Here is a 22,548-nt window from a genome sequence, read left to right on the forward strand (position 1 = left end):
TGTTATTACAGTTTAAAATTTCTTCTACCTTCTTGTCAGACTCTATCTTCAAAATGTTTGAAATGTTCCTGTATCAAATGTGTTCTACAATGTTCCTGATGTTGTAGTTGTGGTGTGCCCTCATGATGGTGGTGACACTCACTGAGAGCTCAATAACCAGAGGATACTGATTGAAAATATTTGGTAAATGACTTTACAGGATGACTAGATGCCCCACTTTTGACAGGACAGTCCAGTTTTTTTGAAACCACTATCCTTCCCAGCTCAATCCTTTGCCTACAGGTGCATTTAACTTTGTTTCTGGAGTTCTGAAACAATTGCTTCCCAGCCAATTCTTGGATCAGGATTCCTCCAACAGATCCTTCATCTCTAAAGGTTCAGGAGCTGCAAAGTGTGGCTTGTCTTTTTATTCTTTTAATAGCCCTTTCCTGCATCTCCCATCAGCTTGGAGATAAAGCTTTTAGTGTGGATTACTGCAGTTACCCTGCGGTTCCTTTCAAGAGTTCAGCTGTCTGCTTCAAGCGCTTGTAGCTGCTGGCTGTCTGACTATTCTTAAAAGTAACAATGTTCTTAAAGTGGTAAACTCACTTGTCAGCTGAAAAGTTTTCCTGCTGTAGAAAATGGCTGTTTTTCCTCACCAGTATTACTTTGAGGCAATTAAGTAATAATTATAACTCTGATCACCATGTTGTACACTTGTGGAACCAACTACTACCATTTAATGGTTGGGACAGAATGTTGCCACCAATCCTCGTTTCAATATTGCGTCCAGTGGCCCAGATGATGTCTCAATGACTAGTGAATCTTCAAAACAAGTGGCACTTTAATTAACAACAAAATGTAGTTTATTACATGATAGCAATAGGTACTAGTTACATTGGTTAGTGAGACATGACAGGAGCCAGGAATAACAACTTTGACACCATCAGCATCTGGAGCTGGGCTCCTGATTCTCCAATCAAGACTGCATGATATTTCAGATTGGGTGGAGCTTAATGCAGACTCCAACATTAACCCTTTGGGGACATTACCTTGTGCAACACCAGAGGTGAAAAAAAGATTTTAGCCATTTGAAAGGGCTAGAGAACCTCTTTAGCCTTTCTTCAAGTAGAAAAGGTTACAGAAAGATTTAATAGGAACATTCAGTTTTAACAAGAGTACACAAGGAGAATCTGTTTCCATTGATTGAAAATAATTGGCACAACAACAATTTATAGGATGAGCAGATGTTTCATTTTTGTCAGGACAATCCAGTTTTTTTTTTATTAAGCATCCCAATGTCCTGACCACTTCCTCAACACGTTTCCAACTTCCAGCATTCCCACTTTGTCTGCAGCAGCGGAACAATTTTACAATGAATTTAAAGTCTGTACATACATCCTAAAATCCATTCACCTATACGAGAAGGAAATCTGCCAACTTCACCTGGTCCACTCGACATGTGACTCTAGACCTGCAGCGATGTGGTTGACTCTTAACTGCCCTCTGAAATGGTCGAGCAAGCCATTCAGTGTAAGGGAAACTGGGGATGGGTAACAAATACTGATCTTGCTAGCGAAGCCCACATCCCACGAAAGAACAAGCAAAATCCATGGGATGACAGGTTGAGTTAAATTACATGGAACAGGGTTAACCCACAGTTTGCCTGTCAGAATCCCACTCCGCTGCCCACTCCAGCACAGCTTTGAAGCAACACAGGAGTTCACGGAATCACAAAGGGAGGGTAGTGCTGGAGATAATCTGGTGTTTGTATATTCATCATGCAAATAACAGCAAATAACTCATGAAACTCTGTGGAAGCTAGCTGGTCATGACTTCCTTTTGCAGTTCCTCTCCAATTTCCTGAAACAGAAATGTATGGAGAACGAGGAGACAGTTAACTGCCCTCCTTCAGTTTGGGACACTGCAGTCAGTGTCCATTTTACAAGCAGCTCTTTTCAAATTTCAACCTTGTGTTCCCTTTGCACCTCCCCCTCCCAGGAGCACACTCTGATTCAGTCTGGGACTGACCATTCGGTCTATCTGGTTCAATCCCTTCCACTGGTCCATTACTGCTGCCAGCTCCGGCCAGCTCCTGGGTTACTAGGATCTTTCGACAGTCTGGGCGAAGGCAGGGGCTCCTAATGTTCTCCCGAAGCGGGCCTTTTGTAAAAAAAAATCAAAAAGGTGCTTGATCAGCGAGAGTCAGGCAACGAGTGTCGCAGAAAAGCTGACGGGATCACAGTGTGTCGTTTTAGGAAATCATTGAACACTGCAACAGTCAAACTGGATCTCTGGTTTAGTTGTAAGCTTGAGGTTTTAAATTCCGTTTAGTGTGGCTAGGCAATGCTGCATGTGGGTTCTTGCTGTGCACTCCCACTGGCTGGATTACATTGCTTTTACACATTATAACACTTAGAGTCATAGGGATGTACCCATCCGTATTCTAACCTAATTGAGTCCCATTTGCCAGCATTTGGCCCATATCCCTCTAAACCCTTCCTATTCATGTCCCCATCCAGATGCCTTTTAAATGCTGTAATTGTACCAGCCTCCACACTTCTTCTGGGAAATAAAAACTCTTCTACGGCTTTAAAGCACTTGTGAAGGCCCAAGGAGGTGATAAGAATTACAAAAATGTAGGTTCTTACAGTTCCTTCACCAAGGGCCATAGACACTAAAAACCTAATTAACAGATATTAAGGGGTTTCTAGTTGAGAATCCTTTGACCCTAATAAAGCCCATTTCTGAACACACCCTGGGTGAGTTGAGGGTCAGGAATTCAATTCTCCTTTTTATCAGGGAGCACAAAAAAGCCCGGTTTCCAATTCCCTGTCAATATTCACAGATCTCAGGAGGAGAAGATTGGCCTCAGCTGTGATGGCTGCCCGAGTTGATCTGCCTGGCAACAATCACTGCCGCGGTTCACATATGAAGTCCTGGTACATGACTGAAAAAGGTTGCTGGAGCTGGAAGGAATTGAAGGTCATTGACAGTCAGCACCGAAGGGGACAATCTTGTGTACAGACAGCTTTTCTTATGAGGAGAGGTTGAGTAGGTTGGGCCTGTACTCATTGGAGTTTGGAAGCACTAAGAGATGACCTCATTGACAAATAATACTGTTAGGGGGCTTGACAGGGTAGATGTGGAAAAGGTTGTTTTTCCCTTTTCGCAGTGTCAGACCAGGCGTATAATCTCAGATTAAAAACGGCCAGCCATCTGAACCAGAGAGGAGGAGGAGGAATTTCCTCTAAGGGTGGTGAATGTGTGGAATTCTTCACTGCAGACAGCTGTCAAGGCTAGGTCAATAAAAGTCTCTCCATCTTAGTCTGGAGTACACTAATCATTAAAAGGAACCAAGGGTTTTGGGGAAAATGTCAGGAAAGTGAAATTAAGGATGATCAGGTCAGCCACAATGCCTTCGAGTGACTTACGTCTGCATCCATGTCTTATGGGACAAACCAGGTTGCGGATGATTTGAAGGAACCCCAGGAAACGTTGACGACGATGAGGATGAATGAAATCTGTCCTTGAACATCTGCAGGAAGCTCGGGTCCACAAACAGATGGTGCCTCACTGTCTGTATCTCTTTAGTGACTCGATATAATCAAAGTTTTTGTGCAGGAACAGTATCTGATCAATGTCGTCTGGCAACAGAGCTGACCTGGTCTGGTCTGGAACGCTGCTGGAACAGAAGAAAGCTCTAGTAGCAGAGACAGAGGTGGCAGGAATGGCCAGGTACTGTTTAGCCAGGTTGGCTACCGCCGGGAACCGATGCTCATTATTCTTCCACCAATCAAAGGGATTGGTGTTGCGTTTCCGCAAGGGCTCTGCCAGGTAGCTCTCCAGTTGCTGATGAATCTCTGGCATCCGCTCAATGGGATCTTCACCAAACAGGAGGTCATACTCACACTGGCTGGGTCTGCGCCCTGCCTTGCGACTACGTTGCTTGCTGCCTTGCTGGTGGTCTGTGACACTGTGCTCGTCTGAGGAGGAGCTGGACGAACGGGACCGAGAGCTGGTCACAGCGCTGGACAGCACGTTCTTCACCTTGTTGTGGACCTTGTCACGTGTGTCTGCACTCAGAAAGCGAAGATCCTTGAACCGAGGATCTAAAAAGGATGCCACGATGGCTGGACTATCCATCATCTCATCGTCGTCAGGGAGACGCCACCGCTTAGCGATCTCCGTCCTGATCTTTGTACTCACTGCCCGAACGATACAGCCTGGGTCACCATGGTGCTGCATGAGAGCTGTCATCACCCCATGAAGACATGGGAACAAGGAGGATACAGAAGCATTGTGCTCTTCACTGAGGAAAGATGATGCTACCTTGAGAGTCTTTAGCACAGGCAGCAAATCCTGCAGAAGTTTCCACTGGTGGTCAGACAGATTCTGAACAGTCATGTGCCCAGTTCGATCCTCTTCCAGCACCATGCTCACTGCCCATCGCAATTCCAACAGCCTCTCGCACATGTCAAAGGTGCTGCTCCAGCGAGTAGCAGTGTCCATGACCAACACCAGCCTCTCTTTGTTCATCTCTGCCAGCTTGGTGCTGAGCTCCACATTTGCACGGGCGCTGTGAACAAAGTGGTTGACGATGCGCCTAGCAACGCTCAGCGTGTGCTGTACCTGTTCCACTTGCAGTCCCAGTTTAATGCACAGCTGCAGCATGCGGCCGGCACAGCACAGACTGGACCAGCCAAAGCGCTCCTGCAGCAGGCGGGAGCTGCTCATCAGGCTGCCCGCACTATCGTGCACCACCGAGTTCACAGTCTTGCAGGAGACCCCAAACTCACTGATGATGGAGTACAGCAGCTCGCCGATGTAATCCGGTGCTGGGTTGTACTGGGGGATCGTCTTGAGAACGCAGCGCGCCAAGCGCCAGCGACAGTCAATGAAGTGCCCCACAACAGTGAGGTAGGTCTGCTTGCCCTGTGAAGTCCAGGTGTCAGTGGAGAGAGTCAGAGAGGGGACAGAGTGAAGGTAGTGCTCCAGCTGTAACTTGGCAAGGGCATATTTGTGTCTCAGGCTTGCGGTTAAATGCATGCTCGATGGGATTTTATAGCTTGGCTCCAGAAAACCAAGCAGTCTTTTAAAGCCCTCATTGTTGACGACAGAGATTGGCTGAAGATCTCGAAAAACCATACCCAGGATCAGATTGCTGATCACCTCCTCTCTTTTCTCAGGGCATGCCTTGGCATCGTGCAGGACCAGCTCAGAGATGCTCACGGGCTTGTTCTTCTTCATTTCAGGTTCCTGGCCCATGGACTCTGAGGAGGAAGAGCCCTCATCCTGCGACTGGCGAAGGTCGAGCTCACTGAGGTTGTGTTTGCGCCTCAGGTGCTCCCGCAGACTGGTCGCGCTGTTGTGGTAGCATAGCTGCTTTCGGCAGAGGCTGCACTCCACACAACGCTCGTTCAACTTCTTGAAGAAGTCCCACGTTTGCGACTTCTCTTGGCAGCTCACCGGTGAGGCATGTGTGAAGTTTAGCTCAGTTTCCTTCCTCCTTCGGGAGCCCACACTCCCATCTCTGGCCAGGTGATAAGATCGCAGGACCATGGAGAGTTCATCTGCACATGACAGAAAAACAATCACGGCATCCTAACATCTGGTTTATAAAGTGGGTCACAGGCTGGAGTTTCCACCCAAGAAACAGGCCATTTAGCGCCCCCCCCCCACCCCCGTTCCATGTTGGATTATTCCACTCACTCCTCCTCCTGACCCCACCCTTCAGCCCATCCACAGCATTAAAAGAAAATCGCAAATTTTCCAAACCCCTTCAGTTCTGAAGAAGTCATAGTGGATTCAAAATGTTAACTCTGTTTCTCTCTCTACAGAAGCTGCCAGACTTGCTGAGTTCTCCAGCTCTTTGTTTTTATTTTAACTCACTTGTGGAGTTAGATTTGTGCTTGGTCTTCTCTATCAAAACTCTTCAACGTCTTAAAGACCTTTAGCCAAGTCTCCTCACCTTGCTACAGAAAAGGGCTCCAGCATGTTCAAGTATTTCAAAAATGAGACCATTTGGCCCATCCTGTCTGTGCTGTCTCATTGAAAGATCTATTCAATGAATCCCACTCTTTTGTCCTTCCCCTCTTGCCCTGCAAATATTCCCACTTCAGGCATTTATCCGAATTTCTTTTGAAGGATATGTCTATTACATTTACTCCCACCAGCCTCCCAGGCACTGTATCCAGAACACAACATTAATATTGTGCAGCTGACTGCAAATGATCACAGAGAGATGGCAAATTCTATTCTTGTGCTGTTTGCAGGGTTCTCCCCTTCACTCGTCCTCAGCAGCTGCTGCCCAGCACAGTCAGGGTCACTACCCCATTGACTGGTCATAGCAGATCGACTGGATTGGGATTTGCAGCTACTCGCTGCCACGGTTGGCCCACAGACAGCTACTGCTCTGTCGATTTGCTTTCTCTGTTCAAAGGTGCAGACCCTGCCTCATCAAACTGACATCAATAGTCAACAAACAGAATAACAGCAGATCACTGACTGAGCAGGGGCCAAGCCTAGTCCTCAGAGTGCAGGCTTTTGCCTGTGGGTGCAGGTTTCTGGCCTCGAGTGGGGTGGTTCAGGTTCTGGCTAGAGATGAGGGGCATGGGAGCAGGTCTCCAGCCGGGTGATAGAGGGGTAATCACTGGCTTGTGGGGCACACGCCCTGGTCAGTGGAGCACAGACACTTAACAGAAAATGAACACAAACTATAGGACCAGGAGTGGACCATTCACCCCATCAAGTCTGCTCTGCTCTAACATTCAACATGATCATGGCTGATCTTGGGTTTCAAGTCCATTTTCCTGTCCTCTCCAATGTCCTTTCACCCAAGAAACCTGTTACTTTGCATTAGGTGCTGGAAGAATTTGTTTTGCAATTGTCCATTGTGAAAAATATTTTTCAAGGCTTATTGCCAGTAAGCCTCGGATATGGTGACCCTTGAGACAGGTTGGAGTTACTGACAGAGTTAGTGGATATTCAAATGTTCCACATTACACTGTGACTGTACCTTCAGCTAATGCAGTACAGGATTCACCAATTCCAGCAAAGGGATAGATTTCCTGGTCTTCTTCTGTCTCCAATTGAGCTGCACACTCTCGGAGCATCTCCGATATCCTGCTGCTGCTGCTTTGCGTTGACAGGGTTGCCTTGAGAGGATGAAGGAACAACAGGAATAGTTTTTTCAAACACTGTCCTCTGATGAGAAGAGGGCACATGGAGGCTGGTGGGTTTGGGAGGGAGGGTGTGGACATGGATGAGAAGGTTCAGTGGGGAGGCTACACAAACTCAGCCAGAAATAAATTTTCAGGAGGCTGGACAGGAGGAAATAGAGTTTGTGGAGGAGAGGAGGGAGGAGAGATTTGGTGAGGGTGGGGACAAAGAAGGAGGAACTTTGGAGTGGAAGGATTTGGGGGATTGGGAGGGTCAGAGGAGAGTTAGTTAAATGGCAGGGGCTTGGGGAGAGAAGTTGGGAGGGAAAGCACATGAGCGAATGAGGGGTTGAGCACGTGTTTGTGTGGAGAAGCCAACTTGTGGGAAACTACAGAAGGGAAAAGATAAACAATAATAATGCGTACAAATCTACACCTTGACATAATAAACCATCCACAGGGCTTCACAGGAGGTCATAAAGCAAAATGTAACACGAGGCCAGATTCAGAGAATATTAATGTCAACCACAGATTGATGAGATGGGTAAATCTAATTCAAAGAGAGATCATGTAAATCTACCTAGATGAAGCCAACATTGTAATTCCAAATTCTGATATTTAATCTGAGAGCAAACACTCACAGGATTGTCTATCCCAATCAGCTGTGTGATTTTAGGAACCCTGTCCTTAGTGGACAGGATACCAGGGATCCGCTCGGTCCTGGGCTCTCCCTGTAGTTTATTGTGGTCAGCCTCCTCTGTAAAGTGAACGTGGTGGTTCCTCTCCAGGTGTAACCGGAGGACAGTGGCACTGCCGGAAATGACCAGCTCCTTCCTGCAGATGTTGCACACAACTGTTTTATCATCTCTCCTGGTTACGTATTTCCAGACATCACTGGCATGGGCCATCCTGCTGCATCTGTGACTCCACATTGGCGCAGGCCTGACTGCAATTAAACAAGAAGACTCATGAAATCATTCCTTATCAACTGACCAACCCAACGCCAGGAATACTGAAGCCAACTGACCAAGCCAAGTCCTGAGGTACCGAGGCTGACCGACCAAGCCAACCCCTGGGGTACCGAGGCTGACCGGCCAATCCAACCCCTGGGGTACCGAGGCTGACCGACCAAGCCAACCCCTGGGGTACCGAGGCTGACCGACCAATCCAACCCCTGGGGTACCGAGGCTGACCGACCAATCCAACCCCTGGGGTACCGAGGCTGACCGACCAAGCCAACCCCTGGGGTACCGAAGCTCACCGACCAAGCCAACCCCTGGGGTACCGAGGCTGACCGACCAAGCCAACCCCTGGGGTACCGAAGCTCACCGACCAAGCCAACCCCTGGGGTACCGAAGCTGACCAACCAAGCCAACTCGTCCTCCATCAAACCTCCCCCAGTGCTTTTCTTTGCTCGTTCCAGTGCTGGTCATCATGTCACCTTGCCAATATTCCCCCACCCCCCTCCCCATCTGCGCCACTCCTCCATCACCCTCCTCCTCCTCTCCCACTCCTCCATCACCCTCCTCCTCCTCTCCCACTCCTCCATCACCCTCCTCCTCTCCCACTCCTCCATCACCCTCCTCCTCTCCCATTCCTCCATCCCACCTTCCCCCATCCTCCACCTTTCCCCAACATTCCCATCCTCCTCAGACATTTCTGCCTCATCCACCCACACACCTCCCCCTCTCTCACACACATTCTCTCCATCCTCCTGTTGCCAAGGAAACGAACCGGAAGCACTGCCATTGACCCCGGAAGCTGTTGCTGCCGATTCACCCACCGGGGGATGTGGGTTATTGTCGTTTACCGATTATTGACCGTTATTACCGACAATTACCGGTTGTTGATTATCGCGCTGCGGCTGCGGCCGCGGCCTCCCGCCCCGTCCCCATGGTAACGCGGCCTAGCTCCGCTCGGAGCCTAAATCGAGCCCCCGGCCTCTCCCCCGACAGCGGGGCCCGGAGGGGGAGCTGTCCTCACCCCCCCACCCCCCGGGAATCACTGAGAGGGCGACCGTTTGTGGCCACAATGAGGTTGGGCTCCGTGTGAAACCCCAGGCTCCTCCGTCCCCCCCCCCCCCATATTGACCCGGGGGGCGGGGGGTAGAGAATAGGGACAGAGGGGGAGGGTTAGGGGGTATAGAGGGGGAGGGTTAGGGGGTATAGAGGGTGGGGGGTGTAGGGGTGTGTAGGGGTTGAGGGGTATAGAGGGTGTGGGGGGGGTAGGGGTTGAGGGGTATAGAGGGTGTGGGGGGGGTAGGGGTTGGGGGGTATAGAGGGTGTGGGGGGGGTAGGGGTTGGGGGGTATAGAGGGTGTGGGGGGTTAGGGGTTAGGGGGTATAGAGGGTGTGGAGGGGTAGGGTTTAGGGGGTATAGAGGGTGTGGAGGGGTAGGGGTTGGGGGGTATAGAGGGTGTGGAGGGGTAGGGTTTAGGGGGTATAGAGGGTGTGGAGGGGTAGGGGTTGGGGGGTATAGAGGGTGTGGGGGGTTAGGGGGTATAGAGGGTGTGGAGGGGTAGGGGTTAGGGGGTATAGAGGGTGTGGAGGGGTAGGGTTTAGGGGGTATAGAGGGTGTGGAGGGGTAGGGGTTGGGGGGTATAGAGGGTGTGGGGGGTTAGGGGGTATAGAGGGTGTGGAGGGGTAGGGGTTAGGGGGTATAGAGGGTGTGGAGGGGTAGGGGTTAGGGGGTATAGAGGGTGTGGAGGGGTAGGGGTTAGGGGGTATAGAGGGTGTGGAGGGGTAGGGGTTAGGGGGTATAGAGGGTGTGGAGGGGTAGGGGTTAGGGGGTATAGAGGGTGTGGAGGGGTAGGGGTTAGGGGGTATAGAGGGTGTGGAGGGGTAGGGGTTAGGGGGTATAGAGGGTGTGGAGGGGTAGGGGTTAGGGGGTATAGAGGGTGTGGAGGGGTAGGGGTTAGGGGGTATAGAGGGTGTGGAGGGGTAGGGGTTAGGGGGTATAGAGGGTGTGGAGGGGTAGGGGTTAGGGGGTATAGAGGGTGTGGAGGGGTAGGGGTTAGGGGGTATAGAGGGTGTGGAGGGGTAGGGGTTAGGGGGTATAGAGGGGTAGGGGTATAGAGGGTGTGGGGGATGGGGTCTAGGGGGTAGGGGGCCTGGGGGGAGATGACTGGCTGTGGGGGCTACCCCCACCTTCTCAGGCAAGAGGGAGTTAATCTGAGAGAGAGAGAGACACTGGAGTACTGTGTGCGGTTCTGGTCTCCCTGTTACAGGAATGATGTGGTTCAGCTGGAAACAACATCAGGCAGCATCTGTGGAGAGAGAGCAAACTAACATTTCAAGTCTAGATGACTCTTCATCAGAGCTGGAGAGGGTTGAGAAGAGATTTACCAGGATGTCACTGGGTATGGACGGTTTGAGATATAAGGAGAGGCTGGGAGCGAATTACTGTAAATGCTGGAATCTGAACTAAAAACAACAAATGTTGGAGATTACAGCAGATCAGGCAACATTTGTGGGGAGGGAGAGCAACATAACGTTTCACATCAGATGACTCTTCATCAGAGCTGTTGTGAGGAGGGGACAGTATTTATGCAATAGTTCGGTTAGCAGGTGGGGGTAGTGGGTATAAGGTACTGGTGGAGAAAAGGCATTGATAGGCTAAGACTTTTCACTGGAGGTTGAGAGGTTATGTTAGGTTTATAAAATCATTAGGGGTATGGATAAAGATGAATGCCAATTGTCTTTTCCTTGGGGTGGGGACTTCAAGACTGGGGACATATTTTTAAGATCTGAGGACAAAGATTTTAAAAAAAGACATGAGGGGCAAGTTCAAAGTTTGTGAGAAGATTTGTAGCTCGGGTGGTTCTGTTCGCCGAGCTGGGAATTTGTGTTGCAGACGTTTCGTCCCCTGTCTAGGTGACATCCTCAGTGCTTGGGAGCCTCCTGTGAAGCGCTTCTGTGATCTTTCCTCCGGCATTTGTAGTGGTTTGAATCTGCCGCTTCCGGTGGTCAGTTCCAGCTGTCCGCTGCAGTGGTTGGTATATTGGGTCCAGGTCAATGCGCTAGAACAGCCAGGGAATTCCTAGAGGCATGGCACTCATCCACAGATTCAGTCAATAAGCACATTGATCCCCCAGTCTCCTCATGTCCTGCATCAGCTGAAAGGTTTCCTAAAATCAAGTGTAATCAGGAATATAAACCAGTCTCAACATCCATTCCCTCCATGCCAACACTTGTAGCAGCAGTATGTGCCATCTACAAGATATGCTGCAGAAATTCACCAAGGCTCCTTAGACAGCAACTTCCAAACCCAGGACCACTTCAACCTAGCAGGACAAGGGCAGCAGATACATGGGGAGACAATGCCCTGCAAATTCCTCTTCAAACCCCTCACTATCTTGTACTGGAAATATATTGCTGTTCCTTCAGTGTTGCTGGGTCCCAATCCTTTAACTCCCTCCCTAATGGCATTGTTGGATGACTTATAGCACATGGACTGCAGCAGCTAAGAAGGCAGTTCACCAACACCTCAAGGGGCAACTAGGGATGGCCCAGCTCACGATGCCCACCTAGGACGTAATTACTGAATCTGCATCCAACAGACTTTCAGAAACATGTCCCAGATTTCAACAACTCATTGCGTTAAAAAAAATTCTCATCTATTCCAACTCTCTGGTTCTTTTTTTTTGAAACCTTATATCTTTGTCTCTCCGGTTACTGACTCTCCTGCCAAAGGAAACTGTCTTCTTATCACTCAATCAAAATTGTTTATGATTTTGAACACCTTTCAAATCTCCTATTATTATTCCTCTAAGTAAATCAATCCCAACTTCCCCAAATGCTGCACACAACTCAAGTCCCACTTGTTTGTTTTCATTACTAGGACTGATCGCTGCTCAGCTCCCTTGGTGTAGACAAACCTGAAGAGATGTTCTCCACAGGAGTGATGACAAGCTGGATGTCATCGTTGACTTTGGGTAAGAGTTTTATTTGTGTTGGAATTCGTTACATTTGATTATCTTTGGGCTCTGCAGGAGAGAATATTGGGTAGTGCTTGGTGATCTTATACAGCAAGTGAGTGTTACGTAGAACATTACAGTGCAGTACAGGCCCTTCGGCCCTCGATGTTACACTGACTTGTGAAACCGATCCGAAGTCCATCTAACCTACACTATTCCATTATCGTCCATGTATTTATCCAATGACCATTTAAATGCCGTTATAGTTGGTGAGTCTACTACTGTTGCAGGCAGGGCATTCCACGCCCTCTGAGTAAAGAACCTACCTCTGACATCTGTCCTATGTCTATTACCCCTCAGTTTAAAGTTTTGTCCCCTCATGCTAGCTATCACTAACGAGGAAAAGGGTTCTCACAATTTACCCTATCTAATCCTCTGACCATCTTGTTTGCTTCTATTAAGTCACTTCTTAACCTTCTTCTCTCTAACGAAAATAACCTTAAGTCCCTCAGCCTTTCCTCGTAAGACCTTCCCTCCATACCAGTCAACATCCTGGTAAATCTCCTCTGCACCCTTTTCAATGCTTCCATATCCTTCCTATAATGTGGTGACCAGAACTGTACGCAGACCTCCAAGCGCGACTGCACCAGAGTTTTGTACAGCTGCAGCATGACCTCATGACTCCGAAACTCAATCCCTCTACCAATAAAAGCTAACACCCCAAATGCCTTCTTAACAACCCTATCAACCTGGGTGGCAACTTTCAGGGATCTATGCACATGGACACTAAGATCTCTCTGTTCAACCATACTACCAAGAATTTACCATTGGACCAGTATACTGTTTTCCTGTTACTCCTTCCAAAGAGAATCACCTCACACTTTTCCACATTAAACTCCAGTTGTCACTCTCAGCCCACCTCTGCACTTATCTATGTCCCTGTGTAACCTGCAACATCTTTCCGCACTGTCCACAACTCCACTGACTTTAGTGTCATCCGCAAATTTACTAACCCATCTTCTACGCCTTCGCCCAGGTCAGGTCAATTATAAAAATGACAAACAGCAGTGGCCCCAAAACAGATCCTTGTGGTATCCCACTAATAACTGAACTCCAGGATAAACATTTCCCATCAACCACCACCCTCTGTCTTCTTTCAGCTAGCCAATTTCTGATCCAAACCACTAAATCACCCTCACTTCCATGCCTCCATATTTTGTGCAAAAAGGTTTGTGAGGCACGACCTACCCTTCATAAAACCATGTTGACTGTCCCTAATCAAATCATTCCTTTCTAGATGATTATAAACCCTACCTCTTTTAACACTTTCTAACACTTTACTCACAACTGAGGTAAGGCTCAGTAGTCTATAATTACCAGGGTTGTCTCCAGTCCCCTTCTTGAACAAGGGGAAGAACATTTGCCATCCTCCAGTCTTCTGGCACTATTTCTGTAGACAATGCGACAAAAAGATCAAAGCCAAAGGCATTGCAGTTTCCTCCCTGGCTTCCCAGAGAACCCTAGGATAAATCCCATCCGACCCAGGGGACTTATCTGTTTTCACACTTACCAAAATTGCCAACCCTTTCCTCCTTATGAACCTCAATCCTACTAGTCCTCAATCCTAATGTCTACTCTAATAGCTTGTATCTCAGTATTCTCCTCAACAACATTGTCTTTTTCCTGTGTGAATACTTTTGAAAAACAATCATTTAGTTGGAAAAGAGGAAAACATTGAGAAGTACAAATAACTGTTGAACAGAGATCCTATTTGTGGAACACAGGAATCGGGTCTATCAGAAATAAGGGGGAGAATAATTACAAGGAGAATATTGCAGTTATGAGGAATTTGTTATGTGTACATTGGGGATTGGAATATTTGACAAAAGAAGCAATGGTAGCATGGGGGGTAGCATGTGCTGCCAGAGGCTCTGCTGAAAAGGCAGTTTCACTTGAGCTTTTCAACAGGGAATTTATCATTATCTGAAAAGGAAGAATGGAGAAAGGCAGTGGAGTGGCACTCAGTGAGTCTCCTCCCCCCAAGGCAGCCAGCTCAGACTCAATAGGCCAAATGCCCTCTTTCTCTGTAACCATTCTGAGACTTAGCACTGGTTAATCAGTTTCAGTGTTTCCCAATCTTTCGTACAGTTGACCAACCTCCTTTCTCTATCATCTCTCTGGGTCAAGGGGGTGCAAAACTTTCCTGAACTCTCAGACTCAGGTTGTGTCACAGACGTTAAAGCAGTTTGCCTGTCCAGCACTAGTTTGGAGCAGAGCACTTCATACTGTTGTGCCTGTGCCCAGTCACAGAATCTCTACAGGGTGGAAACAGGCCACTTGGTCCACATTGACCCTCTGAAGAGCATCCCTCTAAGACCCATTCCCCTACCTTTTCCCTGTAACTATACATTTTCCCATGGCTAATGCACCTAGCCTATATCTCCTGAAATACTATGGGCAATTTCTCTTGGCCAATCCTCCTAACCTGCACATCTTTAGACAGTAGGGAGAAAACCCACGCAAACACAGGGAGAATGTGAAACTCTACACAGACAGTCGCCTGAGGGTGGAATCGAACCCAGGTCCCTGGTGCTGGGAGGCAGCATTGCTAACCACTGAGCCTCCATGCCACCCCAACCATTTGTTACAAGGCCATCTGCAAGACATTCCCATTCTCAGTTACAAACTCCATCTCATCCCCTGAGATATGAGAAGTTGGGTGACAGAGAGGGGTCTGGGAGGAAGCAGCCAGTGCAGGGACCCCCTGCGGCCGTTCCCCTCAAGAACAAGTATACTGTTTTGGATACTTGTGGGGGGGGGGACTTACCAGGGGTAAGCAATGGGGTTCAGGCCTCTGGCACGGAGCCTGTCCCCGTTGCTCAGAAGGGAAGGGTGGAGAAGAGCAGAGCAATAGTTATTGGGGACTCGATAGTTCGGGGCACAGATAGGTGGTTTTGTGGGGGTGAGAGAGACTCACGTTTGGCATTTTGCCTCCCAGGTGCAAGGGTACGTGACGTCTCTGATCATGTTTTCCGGGTCCTTAAGGGGGAGGGGGAGCAGCCCGAAGCCGTGGTCCACATTGGCACCAACGACATAGGTAGGAAGAGGGCTGAGGATGTTAGGCAGGCTTTCAGGGAGCTAGGTTGGAAACTCAGAGTTAGAACAAACAGAGTTGTTGTCACTGGTTTGTTACCCGTGCCACGTGATAGAGAGTTGAGGAATAGGGAGAGAGAACAGTTAAATGCGTGGCTACAGGGATGGTGCAGGAGGGAGAGATTCCAGTTTCTGGATAACTGGGGTTCTTTCTGGGGAAGGTGGGACCTCTATAAACAGGATGGTCTACGCCTAAACCTGAGGGGCACCAGTATCCTTGGCGGGAGGTTTGCTAGTGCTCTTTGTGGGGGTTTAAACTAACTCTGCAGGAACCTAGACTGTAGCTTTAGGGTGCAGGACCTGGAGTGTAGGAAGGTTAGGAACATGGCATCAATCTCAAAGGAGGGTGCCTGTAAACATGAAAGTGGCTTGAAGTGTGTATACTTCAATGCAAGAAGATTACGAAATAGGGTAGGTGAACTTGCAGCGTGGGTTGGTACCTGGGATTTTGATGTTGTGGCTATTATGGAGACATGGGTAGAACAGGGACAGTATTGGCTGTTGCAGGTTCCAGGGTTTAAATGTTTTAGTAGGGTCAGAGGTGGGGGTATAAGAGGGGGAGGTGTGGCATTGCTTGTCAAGGATAGTATTACAGCGATGGAAAGGACGATGGATGAAGACTCCCCATCTGAGGTAGTTTGGGCTGAGGTTAGAAATAGGAAAGGTGATGTCACCCTGTTAGGAGTTTTCTAGAGGCCTCCTAATAGTCCTAGAAACGTAGAAGAAAGGATTGCGAGGATGATTCAGGAGAAGAGTGAAAGTAGCAGGGTGGTTGTTATGGGGGACTTTAACTTTCCTGATATTGACTGAGAAAGCTATAGCTCGAGTTTGTTAGATGGGTCGGTGTTTGTCCAATGTGTGCAGGAGGGTTTCCTGACACAATATGTAGACAGGCCAACAAGAGGTGAGGCCATACTGGATTTGGTTCTGGGTAATGAACCAGGCCAAATGTTAGAATTGGAGGTAGGTGAGCACTTTGGGGACAGTGACCACAATTCGGTGACTTTTACTCTAGTGATGGAGAGGGATAAGTGTGCACTGCAGGGCAAGAGTTATAGCTGGGGGCAGGGAAATTATGATGCGGTGAGGCACGACTTAGGATGTGTGGCTTGGAAAAGTAGGCTTCAAGGCAAGGGCGCAATCGATATGTGGAGCTTGTTCAAGGAGCAACTATTGAGTGTCCTTGATAAGTATGTACCTGTCAGGCAGGGAGGAAAAATCCTTAGTTGGTAGGATTAGGGAAAACCCAAAGGCTTTCTATAGGTATATCAGGAATAAAAGAATGACTAGGGTAGGAATAGGTCCAGTCAAGGATAGTAGTGGGAAGTTGCTTGTGGAGGCTGAAGAGATTGGGGAGACACTGAATGAATACTTTTCATCAGTATTCACTCAGGAACAGGACATTGTTGCCGATGTCAATACTGAGTCACAATTAATTAGAATGGACGACTTTGAGGTATGTAGGGAAGAGGTGTTGGAAATTCTGGAAAGGGTGAAAATAGATAAGTCCCCTGGGCCTGATGACATTTATCCTAGGATTCTCTGGGAAGCAAGGGAGGAGATTGCAGAGCCATTGTCCTTGAATTTTATGTCCTCGTTGTCTGCAGGAATAGTGCCAGAAGACTGGAGGATAGCAAATGTGGTTCCCTTGTTCAAGAAGGGGAGTAGGGATAACCCTAGTAACTATAGGCTGGTGAGTCTCACTTCTGTTGTGGGCAAAGTCTTAGAGAGAATTGTAAGGGATAGGATTTATGAACATCTGGATAGGAATAATGTGATCAAGGATAGTCAGCATGGTTTTGTGAAGGGCAGATCATGCCTCACAAACCTTATTGAATTCTTTGAGAAGGTGACTAAGGAGGTGGACGAGGGTAAAGTGGTAGATGTGATGTATATGGATTTTAGTAAGGCATTTGATAAGGTTCCCCATGGTAGGCTACTGCAAAAAATACAGAGGTATGGCATTGAGGATGAGTTGGAGGTTTGGATTAGGAATTGGCTGGCTGGAAGAAGACAGAGGGTAGTAGTTGATGGTAAAGGTTCATCTTGGAGTGCCGTTACTAGCGGTGTTCCGCAAGGATCTGTTGTGGAACCATTGCTGTTTGTCATTTTTATAAATGACCTGGAGGAGGGGCTAGAAGGTTGGGTGAGCAAGTTTGCGGATGATACAAAAGTCGGTGGAGTTGTTGACAGTGAGGAAGGATGTGTCAGGTTACAGGGGGATATAGATAAGCTGCAGAGCTGGGCAGAAAGGTGGCAAATGGAGTTCAATGTAGCTAAGTGTGAAGTGATTCACTTAGGTAAGAGTAACAAGAAGATGGGGTACTGGGCTAATGGTGGGATACTTGGTAGTGTGGATGAGCAGAGGGATCTTGGTGTCCATGTACACAGATCTCTGAAAGTTGCCACCCAGGTAAATAGTGCAGTGAAGAAGGCGTATGGCGTACTGGCTTTTATTGGTAGAGTAATTGAGTTCCGGAGTCCTGAGGTCATGTTGCAGTTGTATAAGACTCTGGTGCGGCCGGATCTGGAGTATTGTGTGCAGTTTTGGTTGCCATACTATAGGAAGGATGTGGAGGCACTGGGACGGGTGCAGAGGAGGTTTACCAGGATGTTGCCTGGTACGGTAGGAAGATCGTATGAGGAAAGGCTGAGGCACTTGGGGCTGTTTTCATTGGAGAAAAGAAGGTTTAGGGGGGACTTGATAGAGATGTACAAGATGATTAGGGGTTTAGATAGGGTTGACCATGAGAACCTTTTTCCACGTATGGAGTCAACTATTACGAGGGGGCATAGCTTTAAATTAAGGGGTTGTGGGTATAGGACTGATGTTAGGGGTAGATTCTTTACTCAGCGAGTCGTGAGTTCATGGAATGCCCTGCCAGTAGCAGTGGTGGACTCTCCCTCTTTATGGGCATTTAAACGGGCATTGGATAGGCATATGGAGGATAGTGGGCTAGTGTAGGTTAGGTGGGCTTGGTCGGCGCAACATCGAGGGCCAAAGGCCCTGTACTGCGCTGTATTTTTCTATAAGTTGCATCATCACCTCAAACCATACTGCCAACAGTCTGCTGCTACTCTCAATCCTCCGTTGTATCAGAGTGGAAGGAACCTTACTCCATGATCATTCACTTGCTCTTCCGTATTTATGTTGTCATACCTGATCTGTCCCTCATGCCGTTACCTAAGAAGCTTCTTCACGAGTGGTAAAGCACCTTTGGATGTCCAGAGTGGGTAAAAAGAGCAAAGTTCTCTTGTTAAGTCTGCCACCATCTGATGCCATTTGTAGGTTCCACCTGTTGAACAATGGATGAGTATGTGGAATGGAGAGGAACCTGAGTAATCTGTAAATAGATTCATTCCTACACTAGTATCTCTCTCCTGTCGGTGTGAATCCCAGTAATCAGTGTCACAAATAGAATAAATTGTGTTGAGAATAGTGGCTAATTAAGGTCATTTTAAATTATTATTAAAAGATGAGAGACAGGATTTATGATTATTTGGAAAAGCATTGTTTGATTAGAGACAGTCAGCATGGCTTTGTGAGGGGCAGGTCATGCAACACAGGCCTTATTGTTGTGGTTCTGTTCGCCGAGCTGGGAATTTGTGTTGCAGACGTTTTGTCCCCTGTCTAGGTGTCTGTGACACCTGTCTGTGACAGAAGCGCTCCACAGGAGGCTCCCAAGCACCGAGGATGTCACCTAGACAGGGGACGAAACATCTGCAACACAAATTCCCAGCTCGGCGAACAGAACCACAACGAGCACCCGAGCTACAAATCTTCTCACAAACTTTGAACACAGGCCTTATTGAGTTCTCTGAGGATGTGACAAAACATGTTGATGAAGGTAGAGCAGTGGATGTGGTGTACATGGATTTTAGCAAGGTGTTTGATAAGGATCCCCATGGTTTGCTCATTCAGAAAGTAAGGAGGCACGGGATACAGGGATATCTGACTGTCTGGATACAGAATTGGCTGGTCCATAGAAGACAGAGGGTGGTGGTAGATGGAAAATATTCAGCCTGGAGCTCGGTGACCAGTGGTGTTTTGCTGAGATCTGTTTTGGGACCTCTGCTCTTTGTGATTCTTATAAATGAGTTGGATGAGGAAGTGGAAGGGTGGGTTAGTAAGATTGCTGGTGACAAGAAAGTTGGTGGAGTTGTGGATCGTGTGGAGGGCTGTTGTAGGTTGCAGTGGGACATTGACAGAATGCAGAGCTGGGCTGAGAAGTGGCAGATGGAGTTCAACCTGGAAAAGTGTGAAGTGATTCACTTTGAAAGGTTGAATTTGAATGCAGATTACAGGGTTAAAGGCGGGATTCTTGGCAATGTGGAGGAACAGAAGGATCTTGCAGTCCATGTCCACAGATCCCTCAAAGTTGCTGCCCAGGTTGATAGGGTTGTTAAGAAGATGTACGGTGTGTTGGCTTTCCTCAGCAGGGGAATTGAATTTAAGAGCTGCGAGGTTATGCTGCAGCTCTCTAGAGCCCTGGTTAGACCACACATGGGATATTGTGTTCAGTTCTGGTTGCCTCATTATAGGAAGAATGTGGAAGCTTTCGAGAGGGTGCAGAGGAGATTTACCAAGATGCTGCCTGGGCTGGAGGGTGTGTCTGATGAAGAGAGGTTGAGGGAGCTGGGGCTTTTCTCATTGTAACGAAGAAGGATGAGAGGTGACTTGATGGAGGTGTACAAGATGATGAGAGGCACCGATAGAGTGGAGTGGATTTCCAGGGCGGAAATGTCTATCATGAGAGGGCATAATTTTAAGGTGATCGGAGGAAGATTTAGGGGAGATGTCAAAGGTGCGTTCTTTACACAGAGAGTGGTGGGTGCGTGGAATGCACTGCCAGTGGTGGTAGAAGAGTCAGATACATTAAGGACATTTAAATGACTGTTGGAAAGGCACATGGATGATGGGTATGTTGGTTAGTTTGATGTTAGAGTAGGATAAAACGTCGACACAATATTGAGGGCTGAAGGGCCTGTACTGCGCTGTTCTGTTCTGTGAAGCTATCCCGTGTTCCAGTCGGAGACGCGGTATAGACAGTAGGTGGTTTGTGTGGTGTGCTAGCATAGGCAGAGCATTGTTGGAAAGGCAGCCTGTTTCCACTTTTTCTATATTCGTTCATGTGATGTGACCTTTACTGACAAAACCAGCATTAATTCTTTGTCCCTCATTGCCATTGAGCTGCCCACCTTGAATTGCTGTAATCGGAGAGATTTGGCACAACCAACAGTACTGTTAGGGAGGGAGTGCCTGGACTTTGACCCAGTGACAGTGAAGGAATAGTGATACATTTCTAAGTCAGGATGGTGAGGGGCTTGGTGGGGAACTTGCAGGATGGTATTCCTATAGATCTGCTGCCCATGTCCTTCTGGATGGAAGTAGTTGTGCTTTTGAGAGAATTGCCATCTTGTAAATGGTATGTGGTGTTGCCAATTATTGTGCTGCAGTTACAATATAATTCCTCACCATAAATGTTCCTGTGTTTCCCTCTAGGAGCAGCGAGACTGATCGGCTTGTCACCAGCTTCCTTCCTTCAGCGAGCTTTCCCAGCAGGAATGACATTGCCCACTCTGGCTTGCCAGCACAACAGACGCACCATGGCCACCCTCAACCAGATGCACAAAATGGGCAAACCCAAGCGTGCCCCCTGCAAACTGGGGCCCACCTTTGGCCGGCCACAGCTGAAAGGGGTGGTGCTGAAGACCATGATCCGCAAACCCAAGAAGCCAAACTCGGCCAACCGCAAATGTGCCCGTGTCCGCCTGAGTAACGGGAAAGAAGCGATCGTCTTCATCCCCGGGGAGGGCCACAATCTCCAGGAACACAACATCGTGCTGGTGGAGGGGGGAAGGACACAGGACCTCCCGGGTGTCAAGTTAAAAGTTGTGCGCGGGAAGTACGACTGTGCACACGTCCAAAAGAAAAAGTAAAGACTTTCACACTGACATAGTATTCAGAACTGCAAGCCAGTCATTAAAGTTGTGTGGTTCCTCCACATTTAGTAGGACTGCTTTTTTCACAATTCCTCAAGATCCACACACCCTGATGAGATTAATATACCCTGTCATATTCCAAATCCATTGCTCCTTACGTGGATGGACATCACTAGTTAGCCTCAGTCCCATGGGGTTGGGGTTAAGACTGTGTTCCTGCTCCTGCTTGTTGTCCTGGTCACCTTTCCTGGGGAGCACTGAGAAGTTTAGAATTCCCCACGAAAGCCTCAAACTACACATCTGTTGAGGAATTGAAGACAGGAAATTTCTGTTTGGGTTCTGCTGTAATAAAGAACTGAATAGCACGGGAACAGGCCCTTCGGCCCATCAAGACTGTGCCGAAACTAAACTTTTCCTCTATGTGATCCTTATTCCAGTATTCCCTGCCTATTTATGTATGTCAGGATTCCTGTTAACCATCGGTATTGTACTGCTTCCACCACATCTGGCAGCACAATCTAGGCACTTATCACCCTTTGTAAAAAACTTGCTGCTTGTATCTTGAAACTAATCCTCTTTTAACTTAAACCCATCTCCCCAGTAACGGAACATTTATACCTTGAGAAAGATACAGGAACTATCTGTGCCTCTCATAATTTTGTAAACTTTTATCACGTTGCCCCTCATCCTTTGAGGAAGTGATAGTGAAGTCCTGGTAAGCTAGAACTGTTCAGCAGGAGTCCACCCTATCCCTGGGACAGGGCGGCAACTGTTAGGTGTGGAACACCAGTCTGCTGATTAAAGGGTACTCTGTTATGTAATGGTGCACTCCCCTGCAAGACTTTAATTCACTTCACACTGCTGGAAATACACTCGATAATATCTCTCCTCCTTTAACACTGAGCTATACATTAATAGCGGAGAAGGATCTGCATAACAGTGAGGTACAAAACTGTAGGCACGGGTCTGTCGCTGTATAACATTAGGGTATAGATGTGTCCCTGGAGAACATGAATGCAGTACTGGTGGGGACAGGTCTGTCACTGTATAACACTGGGGTACAGCACTGGGCACAGCTCTGTCACTGTATAACACTAGGGTACAGTACTGGCGGGGACAGGTTTGTCACAACACTGGGGTGCAGTATTGATGGGGACAGGTCTGTCTGTATAACACTGGGATACAGTACTGGTGGGGACAGGTCTGTCACAGTATAACATTGGGGTACAACACTGGGCACAGGTCTGTTACTGTATAACAGTAGGATACAGTACTGGTGGAGACAGGTTTGTCACTACAAGACAGGTGCAGTCTTGATGGGGACAGATCTGTCAGTGTATAACACTGGGGTACAGTTCTGATGGGGACAGGTCTGTCGCTATATCACACTGGGGTACAG

The 22,548-nt window shown here is 48.0% G+C and overlaps 2 protein-coding genes across 6 annotated transcripts; one reads left to right on the top strand and one right to left on the bottom strand.

Annotated features, from left to right (window-relative positions):
* Positions 1-805: 805 nt before the first annotated feature.
* Positions 806-8,839, bottom strand: LOC140454645 (E3 SUMO-protein ligase ZBED1-like). The gene is made up of 4 exons (XM_072549554.1): positions 8,820-8,839; positions 7,781-8,085; positions 6,998-7,136; positions 806-5,552 (listed from the first exon to the last, which is right to left on the bottom strand). The coding sequence occupies exons 2-4, from the start codon at positions 8,069-8,071 to the stop codon at positions 3,553-3,555; spliced, it is 2,430 nt and encodes an 809-aa protein (XP_072405655.1). The 5' UTR covers positions 8,072-8,085; positions 8,820-8,839; the 3' UTR covers positions 806-3,552.
* mrps12 (mitochondrial ribosomal protein S12) lies at positions 8,831-21,213 on the top strand. 5 transcript variants are annotated; one of them, XM_072549556.1, is made up of 3 exons: positions 8,831-8,930; positions 11,978-12,071; positions 20,710-21,213. In XM_072549556.1, the coding sequence occupies exons 2-3, from the start codon at positions 12,023-12,025 to the stop codon at positions 21,144-21,146; spliced, it is 486 nt and encodes a 161-aa protein (XP_072405657.1). In that variant the 5' UTR covers positions 8,831-8,930; positions 11,978-12,022; the 3' UTR covers positions 21,147-21,213. The 5 variants fall into 5 exon arrangements, with proteins under 5 accessions (XP_072405657.1, XP_072405659.1, XP_072405656.1 ...); XM_072549558.1 differs by having other exon boundaries at positions 8,893-8,934; XM_072549555.1 differs by having other exon boundaries at positions 8,912-9,035.
* Positions 21,214-22,548: the final 1,335 nt, after the last annotated feature.

The sequence above is a fragment of the Chiloscyllium punctatum genome, chromosome 29 (assembly GCF_047496795.1).
Source record: "Chiloscyllium punctatum isolate Juve2018m chromosome 29, sChiPun1.3, whole genome shotgun sequence".
NCBI classification, from domain to species: domain Eukaryota; kingdom Metazoa; phylum Chordata; class Chondrichthyes; order Orectolobiformes; family Hemiscylliidae; genus Chiloscyllium; species Chiloscyllium punctatum.

What these genes read in the sequence shown, in the direction of transcription:
- LOC140454645 (XM_072549554.1), bottom strand. Translation starts at nt 8,071, where the DNA reads ATGTGGAGTCACAGATGCAGCAGGATGGCCCATGCCAGTGATGTCTGG. An exon ending in TGATTGGGATAGACAATCCT is followed by an intron (nt 7,137 to 7,780) that starts GTGAGTGTTTGC and finishes CATCCTCTCAAG; the next exon opens with GCAACCCTGTCAACGCAAAG. An exon ending in CTGTACTGCATTAGCTGAAG is followed by an intron (nt 5,553 to 6,997) that starts GTACAGTCACAG and finishes TGTCATGTGCAG; the next exon opens with ATGAACTCTCCATGGTCCTG.
- mrps12 (XM_072549556.1), top strand. Translation starts at nt 12,023, where the DNA reads ATGTTCTCCACAGGAGTGATGACAAGCTGGATGTCATCGTTGACTTTG. An exon ending in GATGTCATCGTTGACTTTGG is followed by an intron (nt 12,072 to 20,709) that starts GTAAGAGTTTTA and finishes GTTTCCCTCTAG; the next exon opens with GAGCAGCGAGACTGATCGGC.